At 39.5% G+C, this 25,740-nt stretch overlaps 2 protein-coding genes across 10 annotated transcripts in view; one reads left to right on the top strand and one right to left on the bottom strand.

Annotated features, from left to right (window-relative positions):
• LOC137286501 (syntaxin-binding protein 5-like) overlaps positions 1–11,454 on the top strand; it is a 125,206-nt gene extending 113,752 nt beyond the window's left edge. For 8 of the 9 annotated variants that reach the window (XM_067818408.1, XM_067818415.1, XM_067818414.1 and 5 more), the window contains 4 exons: positions 51–146; positions 1,729–1,853; positions 2,524–2,642; positions 4,649–4,875. In XM_067818408.1, the coding sequence (XP_067674509.1) occupies positions 51–146; positions 1,729–1,853; positions 2,524–2,642; positions 4,649–4,786 (478 nt within the window). In that variant the 3' untranslated portion in view covers positions 4,787–4,875. Of the gene's footprint in view, positions 1–50; positions 147–1,728; positions 1,854–2,523; positions 2,643–4,648 lie in introns of all 9 variants that reach the window. The other variant, XM_067818409.1, reaches the window with a different exon arrangement.
• Positions 11,455–21,585: 10,131 nt separating this feature from the next.
• LOC137286503 (protein wech-like) lies at positions 21,586–25,420 on the bottom strand. Its single transcript, XM_067818416.1, has 3 exons — positions 25,358–25,420; positions 24,098–24,389; positions 21,586–23,818 (listed from the first exon to the last, which is right to left on the bottom strand). Exons 2-3 carry the CDS (start codon positions 24,123–24,125, stop codon positions 22,170–22,172), a joined length of 1,677 nt encoding a protein of 558 aa, XP_067674517.1. The 5' UTR covers positions 24,126–24,389; positions 25,358–25,420; the 3' UTR covers positions 21,586–22,169.
• Between the last annotated feature and the right edge of the window lie 320 nt (positions 25,421–25,740).

Raw genomic sequence — 25,740 nt, 5'->3', positions numbered from 1 at the left:
AAAGCCATTGGTCTACTGTATGGTTCTAATGTTTATTTGTTTGCTTTCAGGGTAGCCCGAACATTCTGTTTTAGCAACAGTGGTCATGCCTTGTATCTGTGTTCACCGACAGAGGTTCAGAAAATAACCTATTCTGCTGATATTAGGTAACTCACAACTTCCAGTTGTAAGAACTGGTGTTGAACAATTTGTGCTTATCATAAGAGGTGCCTGCTTGAAGACTGGGGTTAGAATTGGTCTTCAGCTTGCTCGTCGTAAGAGGCGACAAGTGGTCAGACTTGCTGACTTGATTGATGCATGTCATTGTATCCCAGTTGTGTATATCAATGGTTATGTTGTTGGATTGTCTAGCTCAGCTCGAATATTTGTAGACCACTCTCATATGACCCGTGAAGGTCCCGGGGTAGATTAGACCTTCAGCACCCCATGCTTGCTATGAAAGGCAACTATGCTTGTGTGAGGCGACTAACAGGATCAGGTGGTCAGGCTTACTGAGTTGGTTGATACATGTCATTGGTTCCCACTTGCGAAGATCAATGCTCATGTTGTTGATCACTGGATTGTCTGGTCCACACTCGCTTATTTACAGACAGCCGCCATATAGCTGGAATATTGGTGTTAAAAAGTAACAGGACTTCTGGTTCTGCATGTTCCAGGTGTCTGTCTGACCCCGCGAAGATTCATAGGATCTATAGAATGAAATGAAACACACATTTCAGATTGAACATTTCTTATAATTGGCATTGAATTGGCATTAACAAACATAAGATATATAAACAGCAAACAAGTGTCACATGCCACAAAGACCAGCTCGAGACAAAGTCATTGTGAAATGTTCAGTCAGATACTGGGGCGGGCAGGCGGATAGGTGATTTCTAACTTCTGTCTTAGTGAAAATCTAGGTTTTCTGTCGCTTGTTTACATGTCGAGGCAATTAACGACACTTGTCGAGAATTAAGAAAACATCAATTCAGAAAGCGTGCTGGATTGTAGACTTGACACTGTTACTTTCAGTTAAAACTGAACCAATTCTGTCACATCACACACATTGTTGTATCACAATATCACTATGCCAACAAACTAGTTACATGTACACATATACCCATGCTAAACTAAGATAAATCTCTCTTTGTTAGCAACCGTGCAGTTTCAACGTAAGATTAATTGCAGAAAATACACATCAATCCGACTCCTGATGTCGTGCCAGTTTAGACAGCACTGGTTACTGTATAAACACATATTCGGGCAGCTCATTTCATCTAGAGATGGAATTGACAGCTGCTGGATTGCAGAACTTTTAATTGATGATGAATGTACTAGCCAGGGACAGCACTGATATTTTGTGGCAAATTAAAGAATTTGTTAAGAATTTAAAGAATTGGACAGGTGCCAGTTCTGACAGCTACCACTTTACATGTATTTCGACCTTTCATAAGAAATCAGTAAAATAGCTGTTTCTGACTGCTTGACAATGTACATATATAACATTGTTGAGTTCCCATCCTGCCCCTCAGCTATTTTCTTTGTGCTCCTGTCAGGATTGGTTAAGTCAACACACTGTTTTAACAATGAAGGTATCACTAGGTCATCTAGGGAAATAACATGGTTGGACATTGAAAGCACAGTATGTTTTGCTTGTAATGTGAGAAAGATAAATATGAACCAATTTCTATTATCACATTATTGTTGGTGATCCTCCCTGACCTGAATATGTGATTCTACTTTCAGTGAAACATTAAATGACATGCTTGGGGACTTGTTCCTGGCCTGTGAGACTCCTGATGCACCGAAGCAGGGGTTCTTCAAAAACCTGTTCAGTGGAGGGCCCTCAACGCTGGACAGGGAGGAGCTATGTAGGTTTGATACCCCACATGAGTACAATGTGTGAAGCCCATTGCTGGTGTCCCCTGCTGTGATATTGTTGGCATATTGCTAAAAGTGGCGTAGAACCAAAGTCTCTCACTCAGAAATGTTCTTTGAAGACTCCACAATAAAATAGGTCCCCAGTACCTGAAGTTTGTTGTATAGGAGTAAACACGCCTCCCAGGTTTTTCTTCGACAGTGTAAAACCAGAGTGGGGTGAAGGAAATTCTGAGGGGCCAGGGGGTAGACATTATCTACCAAAACCAAGGAGAAGTGTTTTCTGTAACATATATACCGTCAGTGATGGCACCATTTTCTTGCCACCGTAAGGCAAACTATGTGGAGATACATACCTACACCACCAGTAAGTTTCCTTAATCACTGGCCCAACAGGCTAGTGAATTTTCAGTGGGTTATTTTGTAAATGTGTCACTCTCTCCAACTTGGTAAGTTGTAACACACTTTAAAATCATGCAACAATATGGCTTTGTAAAATTATTCTCATATTAACAGCATAATGATGAAAGTCATGTCTACATTCAAATTTCAGACTAGTGAATAATTCTGTGAGCAGCTATCTTTCAGTCATAGATAGCAGGTGTTGGCTTACAAAATTCAGATTTGTTTTGCACACAGACCTGTCCCTTGTTTGTGTTTCAGTCGGGGAGAACAGTGGGAAGGCATCAAAGGGTTTAGCTAAGCATGTCCCTGGGAGTGGACTCCAGCACCTACAGGCACAGAGCGGGGCCATTGGAGGAGAGATTGCTCGGGCCAGGAATGTGAGTCTGAACCGAAGACTGGTCATTTATTGCAAGTGGTCAGAAGTGTTTATAACGCAACCTACTTGGCGATTATTTCCCACAAATAAACAGCCTTCCATGTGTGTACAATCCAGATTATTTGACACACTGATTAACCTCGATGGAAGGATATTGAATGCACTGCATTTGCTTATTAATGTCTATGTATTGAAGAATAACCATTTTTTATATCACATGAGGATGTCTGTAGCTCAAAGTTTGGATGTCGGTTGAGTTGCGGACATCCTCACATGAAGTGACAAGGATATAGGTTTGAGGTCCATCTGTCTGTGGCTGATGGGGACAGATTTTCTCAAAAGCAACCAGTATGGATAGGGAAACCAAATTTGGTATTTCTTTTCAGGACGTAAATGTCTTGGGAGTTCAAAACGGGAAACCTTGTTCTGATTTGTTACAGACAAACGCATTTCTTGACATTGGAAACATTGTCTTGAACATATTCATCCATAAACAATGTATCATATTCATGTACGAATACTTTTTGAGTTACTGAATGCGTGAATGAATCATAACAGAACTATCGAATGCTGTTGCTGAATTCTCTAGATCCCAGTGATAAATCAGTGTGAATCTAGGCAGCATAATTGCGTTATTTACTCGGTTTTCCACTTGCTAAAACATTATTTTATTTTGAATCTGTCACATGTCAAATATTCTAAGATGCTTCGGCGAAAGATCGAAGGCGCTGACAATACTTTATCAGACGATAATGTGCACTTTTTGCATTACGTCACAATGTGTTGATGTCGCCGCGCCATTCCAGTCTGCCCCCCCAGCCCCCCCACCCCCCGTAATCGAACTTGTTTGCATTACGTCACAATGTAACCGACGTCACGATGGATGTCAGTTGCCATCGCCTCATACAGCTTCCCATAGTAAACTGCTTCATCGCATCCTGTTTCTTGGTTTGCAGTTGCACCACACAGCCAACATCACTGTGGAAACATTACGTTTATGTTTTCCGATGGATAAAGTGTCTCATAGTTTGACTCAAAATCTTACAGAGACACAGTAATGTTGGCAGTGTTTACATTCCCATAATGCAATCGTGGAATGTCGCTTGACTTGCCAGCTTCCTCTGAATGTACTGATCTAAACTTTCGTTGGTAGTAGAAATGAGGTGGTCATATTGACCTAGAGAAGATATTTAATCCGAACATAAACCATCATCAAACTGTTCATCATTTGTTTTTCTAGTAACCTTTTTCTTAATGGAGGGGGCTGACACGTCAAAAGAACAGCGCGTCAGTTAGCCCTGTGCAAGGATTCTTAATTTAGGTCACAGACACCGTCGTTTGTTTTCTGTCATAGATTAATCGAAATTAGGCTTAGACGTTACTGAATACGGCATCTTAGAAAAGAAATACCGTTCGTTCTACCACCATGCATAGTGTAATAAAGCACACTTTCGCCCTGAACTAGTATAACGTTAAAGCACTTGGACGCAAGCTCCTCGTGCTTTAGCTATAATAGTTCAGGGCGAAAGTATGCTTTATTACACTTTACATGGTGGTAGAACGAACTGTATTTCTTAAGTATTATGTACACACCTTATAATGATGAAGTGTAATCTTTGTAATTTTTATGACCATAAAATTATGGCTAAAATAAGTATCAAAGGTTTGAAATGAAAGTCAAACAAATGTTTTTAAAAGAGATGTAATTCTGACATCTGTGAAGAAGTATTAGTCCTGGGCCTCGTTTCTCAAAGCTCTCGTAAGCCTAAGATCTTGTAACTTTGCTCGTAACAGTTATACTCCCTATGTTACAGTATAGGAGGTGCGAATGCTATGACAAAAGTTACCAGATCTTAGGCTGACAAGAGCTTTGTGAAAGGTGCCCAAGATTAGCTGTTAGATGTCACATCACAGGTGAAACCCACGTTTGAATAATTGATGAGTTGCATAACCCACATATGGTGCTGCAATGACTTTGTAATTACACTGGAATATTTGTCTGTACAGGCTTTGGTGGAGAGAGGCGAGAAGATTGGCGAACTAGACGACAAGTCAGCCCAAATGTTGTCCCAGGCAGAGAGTTTCGCTCAAGCAGCACACCAGATCATGAGCAGATACAAAGACAAGAAGTGGTACCAGTTCTAGACAGTGACACAGCCCCCACCCTGCCCGCCAGCCCCGGCTAGAGATTGTTACTGTGGATACTCGCACCATGTTACCATGGAAACAGGCACTGTGGTACCCCGTACATTAATTCGTAGGCTGCAGTCAAGCACACACTTATGCCACATTGCCAAAGATGGCGCTGTGGCAGTGAAGGATACGGGAGATAAAGGACGTCCCTCATGCAATCATTGATCAGCGATTGGCTAACAATTGATACGTGATTGGGAGAGCTGCATGTGTTGATAACCTTGGGGTAGCATAATGTTTTGCAGGCTTTTGTCTGTGAAAAAATACCTCTTGGATCTGGGATCAGTGCTGCTCAACACTTCACACTCGTCAGTCCTGTTCTGGTTGGAGTATGTTGAGACCATGGAATCGGCACTCTGTGATTCGGTCGTACACCTTGCTGACCTATTTTGACTTATTTATTCCATTCCCTAATCAACACAGATATAAACTATGTACCATATGTTAAGTTTACTTTTATAATACTATATTTCTATCTCGGTTTGCATCTTCAGTGCAATGGTAGGTGTAGACATAGTATTACTGTCTCCCTGACAAGGGGAGTAACTCTACTGTGTTGTATTACATGAATTGGTTGTGTGCTCATTTGCATCCATGATCCGATATTGTCCTAGAAATCCTGGTGTTTGGTTGTTCTAAGGTGAAGGGTGAACACAACAGTGCAATATTGGTAAGGAGAGGAAGGTCGCAATGACCTACATTGCCAAGACCTGGGTTGCAGTGACCCAGGTGGCCATGACCTTGGCAGGGAACGCAGTTCTCTATTTAAATATGTATAATTTGCCACATGTACAGCAGTGACGTAAGGAGTTGAATTAAATTATTTATGTTGTATATAGATGCTTCTAGTTTTGTAAATTCTTTTGTGGAAGACATTCCAAAATGAGGAAAGGGATCACCCTTGGATGACATAAGTTTTCATCTTTCTCTGTCATGTTTTTTCGGCAATACTTTTGACATTCTATATGTGTGGGGTCTGTGAGATTCTGATCTGTATGTCGGAAGATGGTGTTGTCTTTAGAAGGAACTTTGTCAGAGTTCAATGTATTGGAATCAGAGTGCTGATGTCAACTTATTTTTTCCTTCCTAGAAAGTAAGTTTACATTATCTGAATGTATGTTTTTTAACAAAACCTGACCAAAAGTTCCAAAGATGGTTCTTTCTGGGGCTGAACACTGAACTCACATTCCAGCGTCTGATGCACACCACAGTTCTGTAGGAATAGGGTCAAACGGACATTTGCCCTCTTAAGGTCAAGTACAACATGAGGTCAGACTCTCATAATTCTTCCAAATGTTATACAATGGACTCTGCATAACCGGAGTTGGAATTCAGAATGTACAGATGTCAGATAATTCAGTGTTTAAAATGATGATAATGACATGCTGTCAGGAACCAAACAGTATCTGGGAATTTGCAAATTGTTGGATAATTCAGATGTCAGATTATACCCTGTTCAAGAGACACAACTAACAAGGTTTCATCAAAGCTCGTTTTTTAAGTTGGGGAGAAAAAATTTCGGTTTTTAATAGTATTTAAAATGATTAAATTTTGATAGTCAGATTATATCCTGTGACAGTAAGTGTTGTTTTTAACACAACTCGTTTCTGGTTGGAATGAAATAATCTGCTTTGTTAGGGTTACTTGTTCAAATTCCAGTTTGGGGATAGGATTCATAAGACAAGTTCAAAATATGTCTGGCCTTATTTACATACAGCATTGATCAGCAACTGATGTCAGAATATTGTTACTATTCATCAACCATCTATTTAATGGTCCAAGGGTAATAGAGGAAGAGGGAAGTTACCGATCCCTTGATTGTTGAGTATGATGGCCTAGCATGATTAACATCGTCCCTTTAGGATTATTTTCTATCATATATATGCTTGTAGAGCATACATGGCAGTCCAAGAGTGTTGATTTGGGAGGTTTTATTGAAAAAAGAAATTAACTGTATCTCTAAAACTACTTAATTTTTTCACCTTTGAATATATATTTGTCTAGGGAGTAATACAAACTTTCACAGCTGGGTAGTGGGGTAGTCTAGTGGTTAAAACTTTCACTAGTCGTCCTGAAGATCCGGGATCAATTCTCCACATGGATACAAGCCAATTTAAGGTGTCCCCTGCTGTGATAGTGCTGGAATATTTCTAAAAGCAGTATAAAACTAATCTCACTCACTTACAAACTTGCACAGTATTTCAGGGTAATATTCAGTAATATTGGACAGCAGTTGGTAAGTTAGGAAAGTGTTTTTGTTGAATGAGGGCTTGACATTTTCACCTTTTTTTTTTAAAGTTCAGTTTCAGTTTTATTTAGTTTCCGTTTGCATTCTCCAGTTGTCTAGGTTTGAACATGACTGTTAACACTGGTTGGGTGTTGTGGAGTCTTTATGGGTATCTTGTAATATAGTCACTTGACTCTGAAGAACCTCTGAGGTGATTACACTGAATGTTTCAAACATAAATATTTCTAGGCTATGATGTTTGTTTCATAGTTTATTTTAGATGAATATGTACATCAGGCAGTCAATCATTTTTGTACTTTTTTTCAAGGTAAAAAGTCTGCGTTTAATAGAAATTGTGTGAAATATAGGAGAGTCTGGACTTTACATTTATTCATTTTTAGTCATATGCGTCTGAGATAAAGCAAGAAAATAATGTGCTAATGTTAGCTACAGTCTTCTATGAGATGTTTTTTTGTTGTTTTTTTTTACACAAGATAAATGTTTATGATAGCTCAAAAGTCAAGAAATTGTTTCACAAATATTTATAAAACTTTAAGGTCAAATCAAATCGAGGGTTCAGTATCAAAAGTTGAATCGAATGAAGGTCTGGATGTATCGTTACCGCCATTGTGCAGAATTAAAAGGTTCTAAACCATTTACAAATAAAAGTAAGTTGAAATACTATTTATTATGTAATAGAATTACAGTTTGATAACGAGAGAGGCTTGGGAAATTTTTACAGGTGTTGGAGTCCTCTACAGGCTATGTATTTGTGTTATTTGTTAACTCAGGGCTCGCTTGGTAGTACTAGATTGTAAGCTTTGCTATAGTAGAGGGCTAGCAGGATGTACAGTTTAGCAGCTTTTAGACTTAACCCAGTGTAGCAATCATAACAAAGCACTGCTGATATAAGAACATGTGGACATTTGTGGACATTTGTGGACATTAATTATTGATAAATGTCTTTGCCTGCTAACAAATCAGTGAATAATAAACATTTTTGTTTTTCATGTTAAGAAATCGATGCTGAGATTTCTTCAAATTGTGGTGGGTGGTTTAAGATGTTTGAATAGATTAAGATCACATGGATTCTGTGAGATATCAGCATCCAGTGGGAGCCCAGTGTATAGGTTTTTAATGTATTTGTATCCTAATCAAATTAAATGAGAGGATTTTGTTTGTTGTTTAATTTTTGTTGATCTTTAGTTTGTGAATATTGCCATTGAGAACAATGACTTCCTTTTGAAATTTACAGTCAATACCGGTTGATACAGTAAATCAGAATGAGGTTGCAAATGAAAAAAAGCAGTATCAAATATTGGCTTATATTTAAGCCATTGTTAGTTGGATCGCTCAGGTTGTAGTCCTCTGGTACTATCAAATATTGAACATTGCTAGTGATGGGACATGGTGTTATATGGATGCAATGATGATATATTAAATCAGTTAAATTTCACATGAAAATATCCTCTATTAAATTATTTTGTTGGTTTAGGTCAAAGTTTGATTTCATATACTGCTTTCCCATTGTAATGTCAACTACGTTAGTTCCACGTGAACAAGGGAATATGCTCTTGAAAACGAATGAGCCTCAATATTGCAAAAATAATTTTGATTCATCATTATATGTAATTTCTGGAGCATTCTTGGTGGAATTTAAACATTCCAAGACAAAGGTGATATCTGGGCAGTCCAGTTTCTTAAAGCATTTCTAATTATTATGTGACACAAAAACAGTTTATTGTTGGGTACTTTGACAATCCTTGAAACAGTATGGAATACAACTGATGTTATCATTAATCATGTGCTTATAAGAAATTTCAATAACTTAACTTTATTGATATGGTTAGTGCTTGGATCCACCCAAAATTAATTTCACAAATGACAGTTCTGTTTATTTTAGGTATGTGTTAAAATTTGTTTTGTTTTTTTTTTGTTTCCAAAATCAACCATACAGCTCTGGAAAATACAACTGTTGAAAAGAAGTGACCTAAGGGGTACTTATGAGTAAATCTGTTAAACTGTGAATATGTTGTTGTCTGTTGTTTAGTGCGTTAAACCATGCAGCAAGATTTATTTATTTTAGTGTGCAGATAATATATTGAAGTGTTGAAAATTCATGTTATGTTTATAAGGAACTTTCTCAAGTTTTGATGTTAGATTTGCATAATCATCAATTTCTGGCTGGGTTAGTAATAGAATTAGTTATTTTATTACCTGTTTGAGTCGTGAACTAGTCAGGCTGAGTCACCTGTAGAAGAGTGAAAAGCACTTGATGAAATCGGCACTGACACTGACCACGTCAATATCGACATGTCACGTCAGTTTCACATCCATCAATCGCAAGTCTTCGATTCATCTCAGCAACCTGAATGCAAATGTTGACACCAACATGTCCCTTATGTGAAATGGTTTTGTTTCCTTGTTTCTATATTGTTTCCTCATTGTTACTGTTTATTCCGATGTTAATGAATTGTTATCAACAAACTATGGTCCATTTTATTGCATAATTCTTCTTATAATTACCTTGGACACCGTGATGGAATGTGATACCCTTTTGTATGTTTTTATAGCATTTCTGTAGACTAGCAAGTGAACTTTGACATGGATCATGGCATTGATGTTCTGGCTAGGGTAATGCAGTTATGAAAATGTGGCGTGAATGAAGTTTAATTGTTAAAGTTCCATATGATTAAATGAAAATTAGCATGTAATTGTATGTGAAGTGACTTATTTCCTTCTTTGCATGTTGATAAAATCATTCAAATTCTAATATTTGTTGAATGTTAATTTTTCAAACTGATTTAACTGAAGACGTAATATGGCATCAATGTTGTTGAAAGATATTCTGCCATTTTTCATGAAAAAGCTAAGATGCAGAGGAACCCACAGTATTATGAAAATAATATATGGAATATTCACCTTTTATAAATAATCAACAATCTAGTTTGCAGCAGAGTGAAAATCATTACTGTTAAAGCAAGCCACCAAAATGTATTAAGGCCTAAGTGTTGGTCCTTGAAGAAATTGTACACTGAAATTTTGATGGATATCTGTAGGTGTATGTGAAATAAATGTATGTATTAAAGTCCCGAAGACAAGATTGAGACTGCAAATATTACTGAGAGACAATGGCTTGTTACATTGGAATGGTTAACTGTACATAGATCACCAGGCCCGAGACAAGGCAATTGGTTTTGTGTTTGTCTGTATCACTTAGCAAGGGAAACTGTAATATATTTCCAATGAATTCCAAATTGTGATGGACTTTTGAACTTTGCACTGGCTTTGTCATATTCATGAATTCTTTCAACCCTATATTTTCAAAATGGATTCTTCAACATGTTATCATGGGAGAGTCTGAACCAAATTCTAGGGGTGTACTGTAGTCACGTGTTGAAGTCAGTATTGCACTTTTGCATATAATGTACTGATTTTGACGACACAGAACAGGAGCTGATGGTTTCAAAATTTATATGGAGATATTGGTGATGATGTTTCAGCAATATCTCTTCCTTGAACAGTAGACAGGTGTTATGATATAAGATAAGAGACATTCAAATCCATACATTTTAAAATGGAATGAATGGCGGTATAGATGACTACTATTGGGTAGCATTGTCATTTCCAGCAGCTGCCTTGACCGGACACAAATTGCAGTAGGGAGCTAAATGATATTAAGGTAATATACTGAGGTCCTATTCATAATTGCTTCCGATTGGGGACAAGTTTTGCATTAATTGCTATTCATGATATTGATACTCAAGAGCCAAACGACAAGACTGCACCTGGTAAGAATATTTTATTCAACTGTCGGGGTCTAGAGCTTTGAACAATTCTTATAAAATCCTTATTTCATTATGGACCCTTATAACACAACCACAAAAATCAGTTTTCTTGAAATCTACCTGGGGAAGTGACCCTCCACTCACTGCAGTGCATGGAAAAATATAAAGTTCATAGATATAAACTGAAGGTGTAATTTAGAAGTTATTTTGTCCCTGATGAATCCTGGATCACCTTTGTAATGTTTCTGCAGAGATGACAATAGGTATTTTATTGAAATCCTGAAAATGTTGAAGCTCTTGGATGCTGATCCTGTGTCGTCACCACCTTAACCCTTCTGCTGCTGACTGGTATTACATGTTTGACATTAAAACCATTGCACTTGTAGCAAGTGTTAAGGGTAAAGGCTGCAAGTGATGGACAGTGACTGCTAGTGTTAACCCCTTTCACTTTAACTGTCCAGTCTAGATGCTTTAACCCTTGTGATTTTCTTCCTTCTGTCCAGTGCTATTGTGTTTGACTGTGTCACAATTGAAAATAATACCTTAAACATAATATGTACAAAGCTGTAGAAAAATATCACACAATAAACAATTTGAACTTAAAAGATTGTTTTGTAGTAATTACTGTTATTATGATTTGAGTAAGTGAATGAGTTTGATGTTTTGACACTTTACCACGTGATATCACGGCAGGTGACCACAGACACAGGCGTCACACATTGTTCCATGAATCAAATCCGGGTCTTCGGCGTGACAAGCAAATGTTTTAACCACAAGGCCACCACACTGCCCTTCATCATGATCTCAACGTGTGGTTGGTCATCAGCTTCCCATGCCTGCTGCAGAAGACAGCTAGTAAGGTCGTGTGATCAAACTCATAGACTAGATTGATGCCTGTCATCTGATACACATTACTCATTGATATCATTTAATCACTGGATGCGTGCATATTTTCATGTTGACATTCCATCAGATATGAATTAGAAATTGCATACCGACGTTGTGTTTACTCATTGGGTTATCTGGTCCAGACTCGCCATCGAATATCTTCAGGTCATTATTACAAATCTGGATTGCTACACGGTGAGGGGCAAGGCAAGAAATCCTGAAGAACTGACCACACAAAATAACACTCACAGTTTGAGGTTAGAATTTTTCCTTATTCTTGTAGGTATTTCTTCACAACCAGATTCTGGGATCATGAAAATAACTCACGTTTTACGTTTTGTCTTAACCTTAACATCAAGACTTAATTGAAAAACTATTTCGTGCTTAGCAAAATACAAACTTATATCTTTTTCAAGGTCCCTTAGCCAAAAATCTCTTGCTGTTTCACAGAGCGGTCTTAGCTCTAAGGTTATCAGAATTTTCATGAAATAGACGTACGACAGTTGTAGAACTTAACGAATGTTGTACAGTGTTCCGTGGAGCGAGCTTATCCCCAAGGTGATCATGACTTCCATACCTTAACAAAGACTCTCGGCATTCATAGGGCAAGTTTGTTTTGAACAACCGCACTTTGTTCCACACTCTGTTAAGTCCCAAAACTTTCAAAGTAAAGTTTAAAATTACTACATTTTAAACGTAGTGTTTTTGCATCTGTTGGCTAAATTATCCTACAATCGCCAGCATCTGACGGGATGGTGTAAATCCAACCAGTGACCATGCAGGTAGCGAGAGTACTGTAAGTCCCAATGGTTCCACGTATGGTGATCGACCTTCAATCACTGGCGATCTATAGCCAATGTTTAGGTTGTATCGCCCTCCATAGTTAAAGTATTTTAGATGTAATTGCTAGTTTTGAAATGTAATATCTGTGATAGTCTAGTTTGGTTTACTGTCCTTTGTCGGCAGGCATCTTAAATCGATTGCCTTGCTTTTTGGTTGTAATATTGTTGATGCGATGATTTTAACTCACTCGCTCACTCACCCACAGTCTCATGGACCGACTCACCCACTGTTCCACAAAAAACATCTTAGCCCTGAGGTGATCGTGATGTTCATACAAGCACCGAGGTCTGTGGTTGGGCGCGTTTGAATAATTAGTATACAGGAGATGTATTGCAGTTATTCACAAAAATGGTGGACAGCGAGGAATTGAATGAGTGAGTGAGTGAGGGAAGCAGAGAGGGAGGGAGGGAGGGAGGAAGTTCATAGTGATATTCAAGCAATATAACGACGGGAGACACCAAGAAGTGGCTTCCACACAGTGTACCGATGTAGGCATTCGAACCTGGGTCATCAACGTGACGAGCGAACGCTTTGACCACTTAGCTACCCCACTGCTGTGGATGATCCCAACATTTGCCACCAAATCAAGTTCTGTTTTTATGAAAATACAGGCATGAAGCCTGGTCCACCGTATATCCACAACAGAAGTACGAAATACTTTGAACTTTGTATTTATGGCGAGGGGTCACAATATAGTCATGAACAATACGCATGTAACATAGAACATAGAGAATATGAGTCATTAAATGTGCTAGATTGAACAATGTGTATTGAAGATCCGTAATACATACACATGATTACAAAGAAACGAATATATCAAATTTCATATTGACGGCACAGTTGACAGCTCGTGAGTCGCATGTTAGATTATTTTGGAATGACTACTATTACGGGGTACTATTACCTCAGGTCACAAGGGACCTGATCCGTCACACAATGAATAATGGAGGATGAGAATGGATGTCTGCTGCTGTTTTCTTAATTTGCGAAGGAAGGCCATGCGGCATACGATTACGTCAAATCACATAGGGCCTGGTCGATCACATAATGAATAATGAAAGAATAATAATAGATGTCTGCCACTGTTTTCTTTATCATGGTTTGTCTCATCCCTAAGGCTAAAACTATGAGATACAGTGTTTCGTCAATGTCCTAATTTTGTGGCCAAGGGTCACAATACAGTTATTCAAAGCAGGCAGACAACATAGAAAACTGAGAACATGATTCACCCAGTGCATTGATAAAATTGTTTATTGAACGTTGGCCCGTTACATTTGCCTGTAATTTGCTCCAAGGTTATCAGAATTTCCATGAAATAGACGTACGACAGTTGTAGAGCTAAACTTGTGTTGTATAATGTTCTGCGGAGCGATCCTATCCCCAAGGTGATCATGACTTCCATACCTTAACACAGACTTACGACATTCATAGGGCAAGTTTGTTTTGTACAACGGCACTTTGTTCCACACTTTGTTAAGTCCCAAAACTTTCAAAGTAATGTTTAAAATTACTACATTTTAAACGTAGTGTTATTGTATCTGTTGGCTAAATTATCCTACAATCGCCAGCATCTGACGGGATGGTGTAAATCCAACCAGTGACCATGCAGGTAGCGAGAGTACTGTAAGTCCCAATGGTTCCACGTATGGTGATCGACCTTCAATCACTGGCGATCTATAGCCAATGTTTAGGTTGTATCGCCCTCCAAAGTTAAAGTATTTTAGATGTAATTGCTAGTTTTGAAATGTAATATCTGTGATAGTCTAGTTTGGTTTACTGTCCTTTGTCGGCAGGCATCTTAAATCGATTGCCTTGCTTTTTGGTTGTAATATTGTTGATGCGATGATTTTAACTCACTCGCTCACTCACCCACAGTCTCATGGACCGACTCACCCACTGTTCCACAAAAAACATCTTAGCCCTGAGGTGATCGTGATGTTCATACAAGCACCGAGGTCTGTGGTTGGGCGCGTTTGAATAATTAGTATACAGGAGATGTATTGCAGTTATTCACAAAAATGGTGGACAGCGAGGAATTGAATGAGTGAGTGAGTGAGGGAAGCAGAGAGGGAGGGAGGGAGGGAGGAAGTTCATAGTGATATTCAAGCAATATAACGACGGGAGACACCAAGAAGTGGCTTCCACACAGTGTACCGATGTAGGCATTCGAACCTGGGTCATCAACGTGACGAGCGAACGCTTTGACCACTTAGCTACCCCACTGCTGTGGATGATCCCAACATTTGCCACCAAATCAAGTTCTGTTTTTATGAAAATACAGGCATGAAGCCTGGTCCACCGTATATCCACAACAGAAGTACGAAATACTTTGAACTTTGTATTTATGGCGAGGGGTCACAATATAGTCATGAACAATACGCATGTAACATAGAACATAGAGAATATGAGTCATTAAATGTGCTAGATTGAACAATGTGTATTGAAGATCCGTAATACATACACATGATTACAAAGAAACGAATATATCAAATTTCATATTGACGGCACAGTTGACAGCTCGTGAGTCGCATGTTAGATTATTTTGGAATGACTACTATTACGGGGTACTATTACCTCAGGTCACAAGGGACCTGATCCGTCACACAATGAATAATGGAGGATGAGAATGGATGTCTGCTGCTGTTTTCTTAATTTGCGAAGGAAGGCCATGCGGCATACGATTACGTCAAATCACATAGGGCCTGGTCGATCACATAATGAATAATGAAAGAATAATAATAGATGTCTGCCACTGTTTTCTTTATCATGGTTTGTCTCATCCCTAAGGCTAAAACTATGAGATACAGTGTTTCGTCAATGTCCTAATTTTGTGGCCAAGGGTCACAATACAGTTATTCAAAGCAGGCAGACAACATAGAAAACTGAGAACATGATTCACCCAGTGCATTGATAAAATTGTTTATTGAACGTTGGCCCGTTACATTTGCCTGTAATTTGCTCCAAGGTTATCAGAATTTCCATGAAATAGACGTACGACAGTTGTAGAGCTAAACTTGTGTTGTATAATGTTCTGCGGAGCGATCCTATCCCCAAGGTGATCATGACTTCCATACCTTAACACAGACTTACGACATTCATAGGGCAAGTTTGTTTTGTACAACGGCACTTTGTTCCACACTCTGTTAAGTCCCAAAACTTTCAAAGTAATGTTTAAAATTACTACATTTTAAACGTAGTGTTATTGTATCTGTTGGCTAAATTATCCTACAATCGCCAGCATCTGACGGGATGGTGTAAATCCAACCAGTGACCATGCAGGTAGCGAGAGTACTGTAAGTCCCAATGGTTCCACGTATGGTGATCGACCTTCAATCACTGGCGATCTATAGCCAATGTTTAGGTTGTATCGCCCTCCAAAGTTAAAGTATTTTAGATGTAATTGCTAGTTTTGAAATGTAATATCTGTGATAGTCTAGTTTGGTTTACTGTCCTTTGTCGGCAGGCATCTTAAATCGATTGCCTTGCTTTTTGGTTGTAATATTGTTGATGCGATGATTTTAACTCACTCGCTCACTCACCCACAGTCTCATGGACCGACTCACCCACTGTTCCACAAAAAACATCTTAGCCCTGAGGTGATCGTGATGTTCATACAAGCACCGAGGTCTGTGGTTGGGCGCGTTTGAATAATTAGTATACAGGAGATGTATTGCAGTTATTCACAAAAATGGTGGACAGCGAGGAATTGAATGAGTGAGTGAGTGAGGGAAGCAGAGAGGGAGGGAGGGAGGGAGGAAGTTCATAGTGATATTCAAGCAATATAACGACGGGAGACACCAAGAAGTGGCTTCCACACAGTGTACCGATGTAGGCATTCGAACCTGGGTCATCAACGTGACGAGCGAACGCTTTGACCACTTAGCTACCCCACTGCTGTGGATGATCCCAACATTTGCCACCAAATCAAGTTCTGTTTTTATGAAAATACAGGCATGAAGCCTGGTCCACCGTATATCCACAACAGAAGTACGAAATACTTTGAACTTTGTATTTATGGCGAGGGGTCACAATATAGTCATGAACAATACGCATGTAACATAGAACATAGAGAATATGAGTCATTAAATGTGCTAGATTGAACAATGTGTATTGAAGATCCGTAATACATACACATGATTACAAAGAAACGAATATATCAAATTTCATATTGACGGCACAGTTGACAGCTCGTGAGTCGCATGTTAGATTATTTTGGAATGACTACTATTACGGGGTACTATTACCTCAGGTCACAAGGGACCTGATCCGTCACACAATGAATAATGGAGGATGAGAATGGATGTCTGCTGCTGTTTTCTTAATTTGCGAAGGAAGGCCATGCGGCATACGATTACGTCAAATCACATAGGGCCTGGTCGATCACATAATGAATAATGAAAGAATAATAATAGATGTCTGCCACTGTTTTCTTTATCATGGTTTGTCTCATCCCTAAGGCTAAAACTATGAGATACAGTGTTTCGTCAATGTCCTAATTTTGTGGCCAAGGGTCACAATACAGTTATTCAAAGCAGGCAGACAACATAGAAAACTGAGAACATGATTCACCCAGTGCATTGATAAAATTGTTTATTGAACGTTGGCCCGTTACATTTGCCTGTAATTTGCTCCAAGGTTATCAGAATTTCCATGAAATAGACGTACGACAGTTGTAGAGCTAAACTTGTGTTGTATAATGTTCTGCGGAGCGATCCTATCCCCAAGGTGATCATGACTTCCATACCTTAACACAGACTTACGACATTCATAGGGCAAGTTTGTTTTGTACAACGGCACTTTGTTCCACACTCTGTTAAGTCCCAAAACTTTCAAAGTAATGTTTAAAATTACTACATTTTAAACGTAGTGTTATTGTATCTGTTGGCTAAATTATCCTACAATCGCCAGCATCTGACGGGATGGTGTAAATCCAACCAGTGACCATGCAGGTAGCGAGAGTACTGTAAGTCCCAATGGTTCCACGTATGGTGATCGACCTTCAATCACTGGCGATCTATAGCCAATGTTTAGGTTGTATCGCCCTCCATAGTTAAAGTATTTTAGATGTAATTGCTAGTTTTGAAATGTAATATCTGTGATAGTCTAGTTTGGTTTACTGTCCTTTGTCGGCAGGCATCTTAAATCGATTGCCTTGCTTTTTGGTTGTAATATTGTTGATGCGATGATTTTAACTCACTCGCTCACTCACCCACAGTCTCATGGACCGACTCACCCACTGTTCCACAAAAAACATCTTAGCCCTGAGGTGATCGTGATGTTCATACAAGCACCGAGGTCTGTGGTTGGGCGCGTTTGAATAATTAGTATACAGGAGATGTATTGCAGTTATTCACAAAAATGGTGGACAGCGAGGAATTGAATGAGTGAGTGAGTGAGGGAAGCAGAGAGGGAGGGAGGGAGGGAGGAAGTTCATAGTGATATTCAAGCAATATAACGACGGGAGACACCAAGAAGTGGCTTCCACACAGTGTACCGATGTAGGCATTCGAACCTGGGTCATCAACGTGACGAGCGAACGCTTTGACCACTTAGCTACCCCACTGCTGTGGATGATCCCAACATTTGCCACCAAATCAAGTTCTGTTTTTATGAAAATACAGGCATGAAGCCTGGTCCACCGTATATCCACAACAGAAGTACGAAATACTTTGAACTTTGTATTTATGGCGAGGGGTCACAATATAGTCATGAACAATACGCATGTAACATAGAACATAGAGAATATGAGTCATTAAATGTGCTAGATTGAACAATGTGTATTGAAGATCCGTAATACATACACATGATTACAAAGAAACGAATATATCAAATTTCATATTGACGGCACAGTTGACAGCTCGTGAGTCGCATGTTAGATTATTTTGGAATGACTACTATTACGGGGTACTATTACCTCAGGTCACAAGGGACCTGATCCGTCACACAATGAATAATGGAGGATGAGAATGGATGTCTGCTGCTGTTTTCTTAATTTGCGAAGGAAGGCCATGCGGCATACGATTACGTCAAATCACATAGGGCCTGGTCGATCACATAATGAATAATGAAAGAATAATAATAGATGTCTGCCACTGTTTTCTTTATCATGGTTTGTCTCATCCCTAAGGCTAAAACTATGAGATACAGTGTTTCGTCAATGTCCTAATTTTGTGGCCAAGGGTCACAATACAGTTATTCAAAGCAGGCAGACAACATAGAAAACTGAGAACATGATTCACCCAGTGCATTGATAAAATTGTTTATTGAACGTTGGCCCGTTACATTTGCCTGTAATTTGCTCCAAGGTTATCAGAATTTCCATGAAATAGACGTACGACAGTTGTAGAGCTAAACTTGTGTTGTATAATGTTCTGCGGAGCGATCCTATCCCCAAGGTGATCATGACTTCCATACCTTAACACAGACTTACGACATTCATAGGGCAAGTTTGTTTTGTACAACGGCACTTTGTTCCACACTCTGTTAAGTCCCAAAACTTTCAAAGTAATGTTTAAAATTACTACATTTTAAACGTAGTGTTATTGTATCTGTTGGCTAAATTATCCTACAATCGCCAGCATCTGACGGGATGGTGTAAATCCAACCAGTGACCATGCAGGTAGCGAGAGTACTGTAAGTCCCAATGGTTCCACGTATGGTGATCGACCTTCAATCACTGGCGATCTATAGCCAATGTTTAGGTTGTATCGCCCTCCAAAGTTAAAGTATTTTAGATGTAATTGCTAGTTTTGAAATGTAATATCTGTGATAGTCTAGTTTGGTTTACTGTCCTTTGTCGGCAGGCATCTTAAATCGATTGCCTTGCTTTTTGGTTGTAATATTGTTGATGCGATGATTTTAACTCACTCGCTCACTCACCCACAGTCTCATGGACCGACTCACCCACTGTTCCACAAAAAACATCTTAGCCCTGAGGTGATCGTGATGTTCATACAAGCACCGAGGTCTGTGGTTGGGCGCGTTTGAATAATTAGTATACAGGAGATGTATTGCAGTTATTCACAAAAATGGTGGACAGCGAGGAATTGAATGAGTGAGTGAGTGAGGGAAGCAGAGAGGGAGGGAGGGAGGGAGGAAGTTCATAGTGATATTCAAGCAATATAACGACGGGAGACACCAAGAAGTGGCTTCCACACAGTGTACCGATGTAGGCATTCGAACCTGGGTCATCAACGTGACGAGCGAACGCTTTGACCACTTAGCTACCCCACTGCTGTGGATGATCCCAACATTTGCCACCAAATCAAGTTCTGTTTTTATGAAAATACAGGCATGAAGCCTGGTCCACCGTATATCCACAACAGAAGTACGAAATACTTTGAACTTTGTATTTATGGCGAGGGGTCACAATATAGTCATGAACAATACGCATGTAACATAGAACATAGAGAATATGAGTCATTAAATGTGCTAGATTGAACAATGTGTATTGAAGATCCGTAATACATACACATGATTACAAAGAAACGAATATATCAAATTTCATATTGACGGCACAGTTGACAGCTCGTGAGTCGCATGTTAGATTATTTTGGAATGACTACTATTACGGGGTACTATTACCTCAGGTCACAAGGGACCTGATCCGTCACACAATGAATAATGGAGGATGAGAATGGATGTCTGCTGCTGTTTTCTTAATTTGCGAAGGAAGGCCATGCGGCATACGATTACGTCAAATCACATAGGGCCTGGTCGATCACATAATGAATAATGAAAGAATAATAATAGATGTCTGCCACTGTTTTCTTTATCATGGTTTGTCTCATCCCTAAGGCTAAAACTATGAGATACAGTGTTTCGTCAATGTCCTAATTTTGTGGCCAAGGGTCACAATACAGTTATTCAAAGCAGGCAGACAACATAGAAAACTGAGAACATGATTCACCCAGTGCATTGATAAAATTGTTTATTGAACGTTGGCCCGTTACATTTGCCTGTAATTTGCTCCAAGGTTATCAGAATTTCCATGAAATAGACGTACGACAGTTGTAGAGCTAAACTTGTGTTGTATAATGTTCTGCGGAGCGATCCTATCCCCAAGGTGATCATGACTTCCATACCTTAACACAGACTTACGACATTCATAGGGCAAGTTTGTTTTGTACAACGGCACTTTGTTCCACACTCTGTTAAGTCCCAAAACTTTCAAAGTAATGTTTAAAATTACTACATTTTAAACGTAGTGTTATTGTATCTGTTGGCTAAATTATCCTACAATCGCCAGCATCTGACGGGATGGTGTAAATCCAACCAGTGACCATGCAGGTAGCGAGGGTACTGTAAGTCCCAATGGTTCCACGTATGGTGATCGACCTTCAATCACTGGCGATCTATAGCCAATGTTTAGGTTGTATCGCCCTCCATAGTTAAAGTATTTTAGATGTAATTGCTAGTTTTGAAATGTAATATCTGTGATAGTCTAGTTTGGTTTACTGTCCTTTGTCGGCAGGCATCTTAAATCGATTGCCTTGCTTTTTGGTTGTAATATTGTTGATGCGATGATTTTAACTCACTCGCTCACTCACCCACAGTCTCATGGACCGACTCACCCACTGTTCCACAAAAAACATCTTAGCCCTGAGGTGATCGTGATGTTCATACAAGCACCGAGGTCTGTGGTTGGGCGCGTTTGAATAATTAGTATACAGGAGATGTATTGCAGTTATTCACAAAAATGGTGGACAGCGAGGAATTGAATGAGTGAGTGAGTGAGGGAAGCAGAGAGGGAGGGAGGGAGGGAGGAAGTTCATAGTGATATTCAAGCAATATAACGACGGGAGACACCAAGAAGTGGCTTCCACACAGTGTACCGATGTAGGCATTCGAACCTGGGTCATCAACGTGACGAGCGAACGCTTTGACCACTTAGCTACCCCACTGCTGTGGATGATCCCAACATTTGCCACCAAATCAAGTTCTGTTTTTATGAAAATACAGGCATGAAGCCTGGTCCACCGTATATCCACAACAGAAGTACGAAATACTTTGAACTTTGTATTTATGGCGAGGGGTCACAATATAGTCATGAACAATACGCATGTAACATAGAACATAGAGAATATGAGTCATTAAATGTGCTAGATTGAACAATGTGTATTGAAGATCCGTAATACATACACATGATTACAAAGAAACGAATATATCAAATTTCATATTGACGGCACAGTTGACAGCTCGTGAGTCGCATGTTAGATTATTTTGGAATGACTACTATTACGGGGTACTATTACCTCAGGTCACACGGGACCTGATTCGTCACACAATGAATAATGGAGGATAATAATGGATGTCTGCTGCTGTTTTCTCAATCAAAGTTTGTCTCATCCATATGGCTGGAACTATTTCTTACCATCCATGAGGTCAGGTTTTTCGTGAATGTTCTAATATTGTGGTTTACATTAAAACACGTCAATAACAATACCTGAGGTTGGCCTGTAACAGAAAATGTCTTGTTTGATTGAATTATGTACAAGTGGAAATCGATTCACATTCTAAAATCGAATACGTTTCCATACGATCCATATGTAACAAACACAAACCCGTCTCCATCAAGATTAAATTCTGTTCATATTTGAAACACGTCTGACGATCTGAACTTGAATACCTTAACATATCGCCCACATGTAACGTACACAAAGCTGTCCCCATCAAGACAGATACCACGAGGATATTCCAGACCATCCTGTCGTATGAGGACATCTCTGACAAACTGTCCTGACTCTGTCAGCTGAATCACCTTGTGGGAGTCCCCCTCTACAAGCAGGATGTCTCCTGTGCTGGTTATTGTGATACCCCATGGATAATTCAGAGTTCTGTCTCCTTTGGGAGTGTAGGTGAAAACAACTTCACCTTCACTAGTCACAGATACGAGGGATTTTACTGCACCTTCGCTGACTATCAAGTTGTTGTTACTGGTGACATGGATATAGTCTGGACTCTTTATGACCCCCGTGTTGATAGACTTCAGTATCTTCCCTGTCATGTCCAGTATATCCACAGAGTGATACTGTCCATATGTACCTGCCACCAGCTGTGAAGGACCCAGGAAGGCTAGACTGTAGTACATTTTAGTTGTTTTGATAGTTGAGAGCAATACAGGATCTGGGGTAACACCAACTGTAACTATTTCCTGACTGACCGGAACACAGACTGCTATCTGACTCTCAGTTAACTTTGTTATTTGCCAAGGACCACTGGAAAGTAGAAGATGATTACTTTGTGAGTTTGGTTTCGATGTTTGATATGTTTTGATGCTCTTGTTCTTGAAGTCTATAACTACTGTTACTTTTACACCATCAACAGTTAACACTGTGACGTCATGCAAATCATTATCCCCACTGTCAATAGCTGCCTGACAGTCAATAGTATGGTGTAGAACAGGGGTAGACTGGTGGTCACTCACACCACAGACCACAGCAACCTCTCCAAGTTGTAGATCATCCACTACGTTTCTCAGCTTGTCTATGTCATGAGTGAATACGATCCTTCCTGGTGCTGGTCGGGTGTTCTTGTCTCTATTGTGACTCGACTCCTCACACACCGACTCATAGAGGGCATACATGTCCATCTCACAGTTGGATGTGACAGCACTGGCCGTGAACTCACACTGTTGCTGGTACATCTGCAACTCGATCTCCTGGGATTTTATTTCTGCTTGTAATTCCTGTATTTGTTTATTGGAAAACCGATCAACTTTCTCAAGTAGTTGCTTCTCCTTCCTTAAAATCACTTCTACCAGCTTCTGCCGTAATAGACTGATTCCCTCCTTGATGCCTTGTGCATCAGACTCCAATTGTTGAATTCGAGATTTTTTGAGGATGATTCGATTTTCTGCAGTTGTCATTTTAAGTTTCAGTTCTTGGCTTTGATTTGACAAGTGGTCTCTGACAACAGGGGTCATGTTGTCTAAAGTATCAACGTCGTCACATTTCCTGTGTTTTATACTGCAGCATATATGACAAATGGCCTTTCTGCAATCCTTACAGAACAACTCGACCTGTTTGTCTTTGTGGATTTTACACATGAAGCGTTGCTTGGCTTTTCTTTTGATGGTATCAGATATATCCACAACTTCATGGTCACGTGACATTGACATTATGTTGTGCATCTTCAGACATCCATCACAGAAAACATCGTCACAGACGGAGCACCACGATGTGGCAGGAGTTATGTTCCCTTGTGTTTTGCAGACATTGCATGCATTTACAAAGGCCGCTGTAATGACAAAAAATAGTGTAAGGAGTTTACATGAAAGGAAAGTAAAAATCGACAAAATGATGAATGCTTGAGTTGCATTAGAAAAATATTCCATTACTTTCATGGAGTGGAACTACTCATTAAGTCTAAGAATTACTAAAAAATAGAATTCTGTTCCATAACTGCATAAATCTTGAACACATCATTACATATCATATCTGTGGAAAAGCTAGGTTATGCATAATACATCATCACATAATATTTGAAGGTACTTTTCATCAAGGAGCAATTCGTTACCTTTTGTCCCAGGTCCAAAGTCGTCCATCAGCCCCTGTATGACGTGGCTTGGTTTCAGCTGACTGACCCACTCCTCTACTGGGCTGTCAGGGAAGGTCACCTTCGTCAGTTGTCCACAAGATGGACATGGGATGGACTTGGCTTGTATTGCTTCATTCTCTGTGTTGGTGTATTTCAGCAGACAGGACTTACAGAATGTGTGATTACACTGAAGTGTGGCAGGGTCTGTGAAGACCTGAGTGCAGATGACACAGGTGAGGTGGTTGTCTGCCAGTTTCTTGGCTGTCGCTATCTGAAGAGGAATACAGCTTAAATATATATGACTGCAGATGTCGCAGTTGTAACAAGAATATTGTAAAAGTGTTTTGTCTTCTTGAAATGTTTAAATGTAGGCAACATCCCGGCATCAAAGCGGGTAACATGTTTACAAGACATGCGCAGTTAGAATTTAGCTGACGATAGAAGACACCTCCTGGCACGAACGGCAGACTGCATTCGTTGGTGCTGCTGAAGGGAAAGGGGACTAACTCTTGTATAATGTATGCAATTAACAGATGACCGGGGCATGGCCGGCTGAAAGAAATTGTTCACACTAAAATTAGTTCCGGGTTTATTATTGTATCATATTGAAACATCCAGTATCGCATATTTTGCATTGGTAATAGGGTGTGTGATTCACGTCGTTACTGTTTCCTCCTAAATACAGGAAGTAGCTCACAAAGTACGGTTAGGAAATATAGAAGTTCTGTAAGCAGTGAATGTACACATGAATGTAAACTGTCACATAATCAGACCCTACCAGGCTAGATGTATTAGGTTCGGTTAAGTAAGTAAGCCGTACACACGCACGCAAGCAAGCACGCACGCACGCAAGCACGATAATCCAAGGGACATAGCTCTAGGGAAATCATGTTTTTCGCCACAAAGCTGATGTGGCTTAAACCTATAGGCCTATGTTAATTAATCTCGATAACACAAACAGCGTGTAGCAAGGCAACGAGGTGCGTAGCCGTTTTCAGCAATGAAATTCCTACCGCTGACGCTACACTAGCACATACGTTAGTCCATGTTGATACCAAGTCTACTTTCTGAATTAAACTGAAACCTCCGTCCGTCCGTGTGCTGAAACGTAATGAAATAACCACTCCTTACTCCCATGATAACAGTCAAAATCAGACGAAATGTTTGCTAAAAACGCAATGTAGTGTTATAGGTTGTAATATCTTTGTTTCTATTGTGTCATATTAACGTGTGACTTACCACAAGTACAGGAGAGTGAATAGGGGGACTGACCCGCTGTACATGTACTTCCTTGTTGCCGTGTGTGTCACATGACGTCGCTTCGTTCACATGACATATTTTATTGGGTATGGGCCCGTTTCAAAGTAGAAATAATTGTTCACAACATCTGTTCGAGTCTGTGGAATCAGTATAACACATAGTTTAGTCTTTCTATCTCGCAATTTTCTGCAAAACATGTAATGTGCGTTTTGTTCATTGGTGTGATACATCAAGGGATCCAAGTTACCTGGTTGTTTCACACATACATCAATGCTTATTACTGTGTTGTGTATACGGGTTTAAAATAATTGGGTGATATACTTGACAGGAAATGTTAATGATTTTTATATATGAATAACGCT

Source organism: Haliotis asinina, chromosome 6 (genome assembly GCF_037392515.1).
Source record: "Haliotis asinina isolate JCU_RB_2024 chromosome 6, JCU_Hal_asi_v2, whole genome shotgun sequence".
Taxonomy (NCBI): Eukaryota; Metazoa; Mollusca; class Gastropoda; order Lepetellida; family Haliotidae; genus Haliotis; species Haliotis asinina.
Note: the sequence above shows the minus strand (reverse complement) of the source record. Positions and strands in the feature narration are given on the sequence as shown.

Coding starts and splice junctions, on each gene's coding strand:
- LOC137286503 (XM_067818416.1), bottom strand. CDS start 24,125: ATGGACGACTTTGGACCTGGGACAAAAG. Junction 23,819..24,097: donor CTTTGGACCTGGGACAAAAG/GTAACGAATTGC, acceptor TTGTCATTACAG/CGGCCTTTGTAAATGCATGC.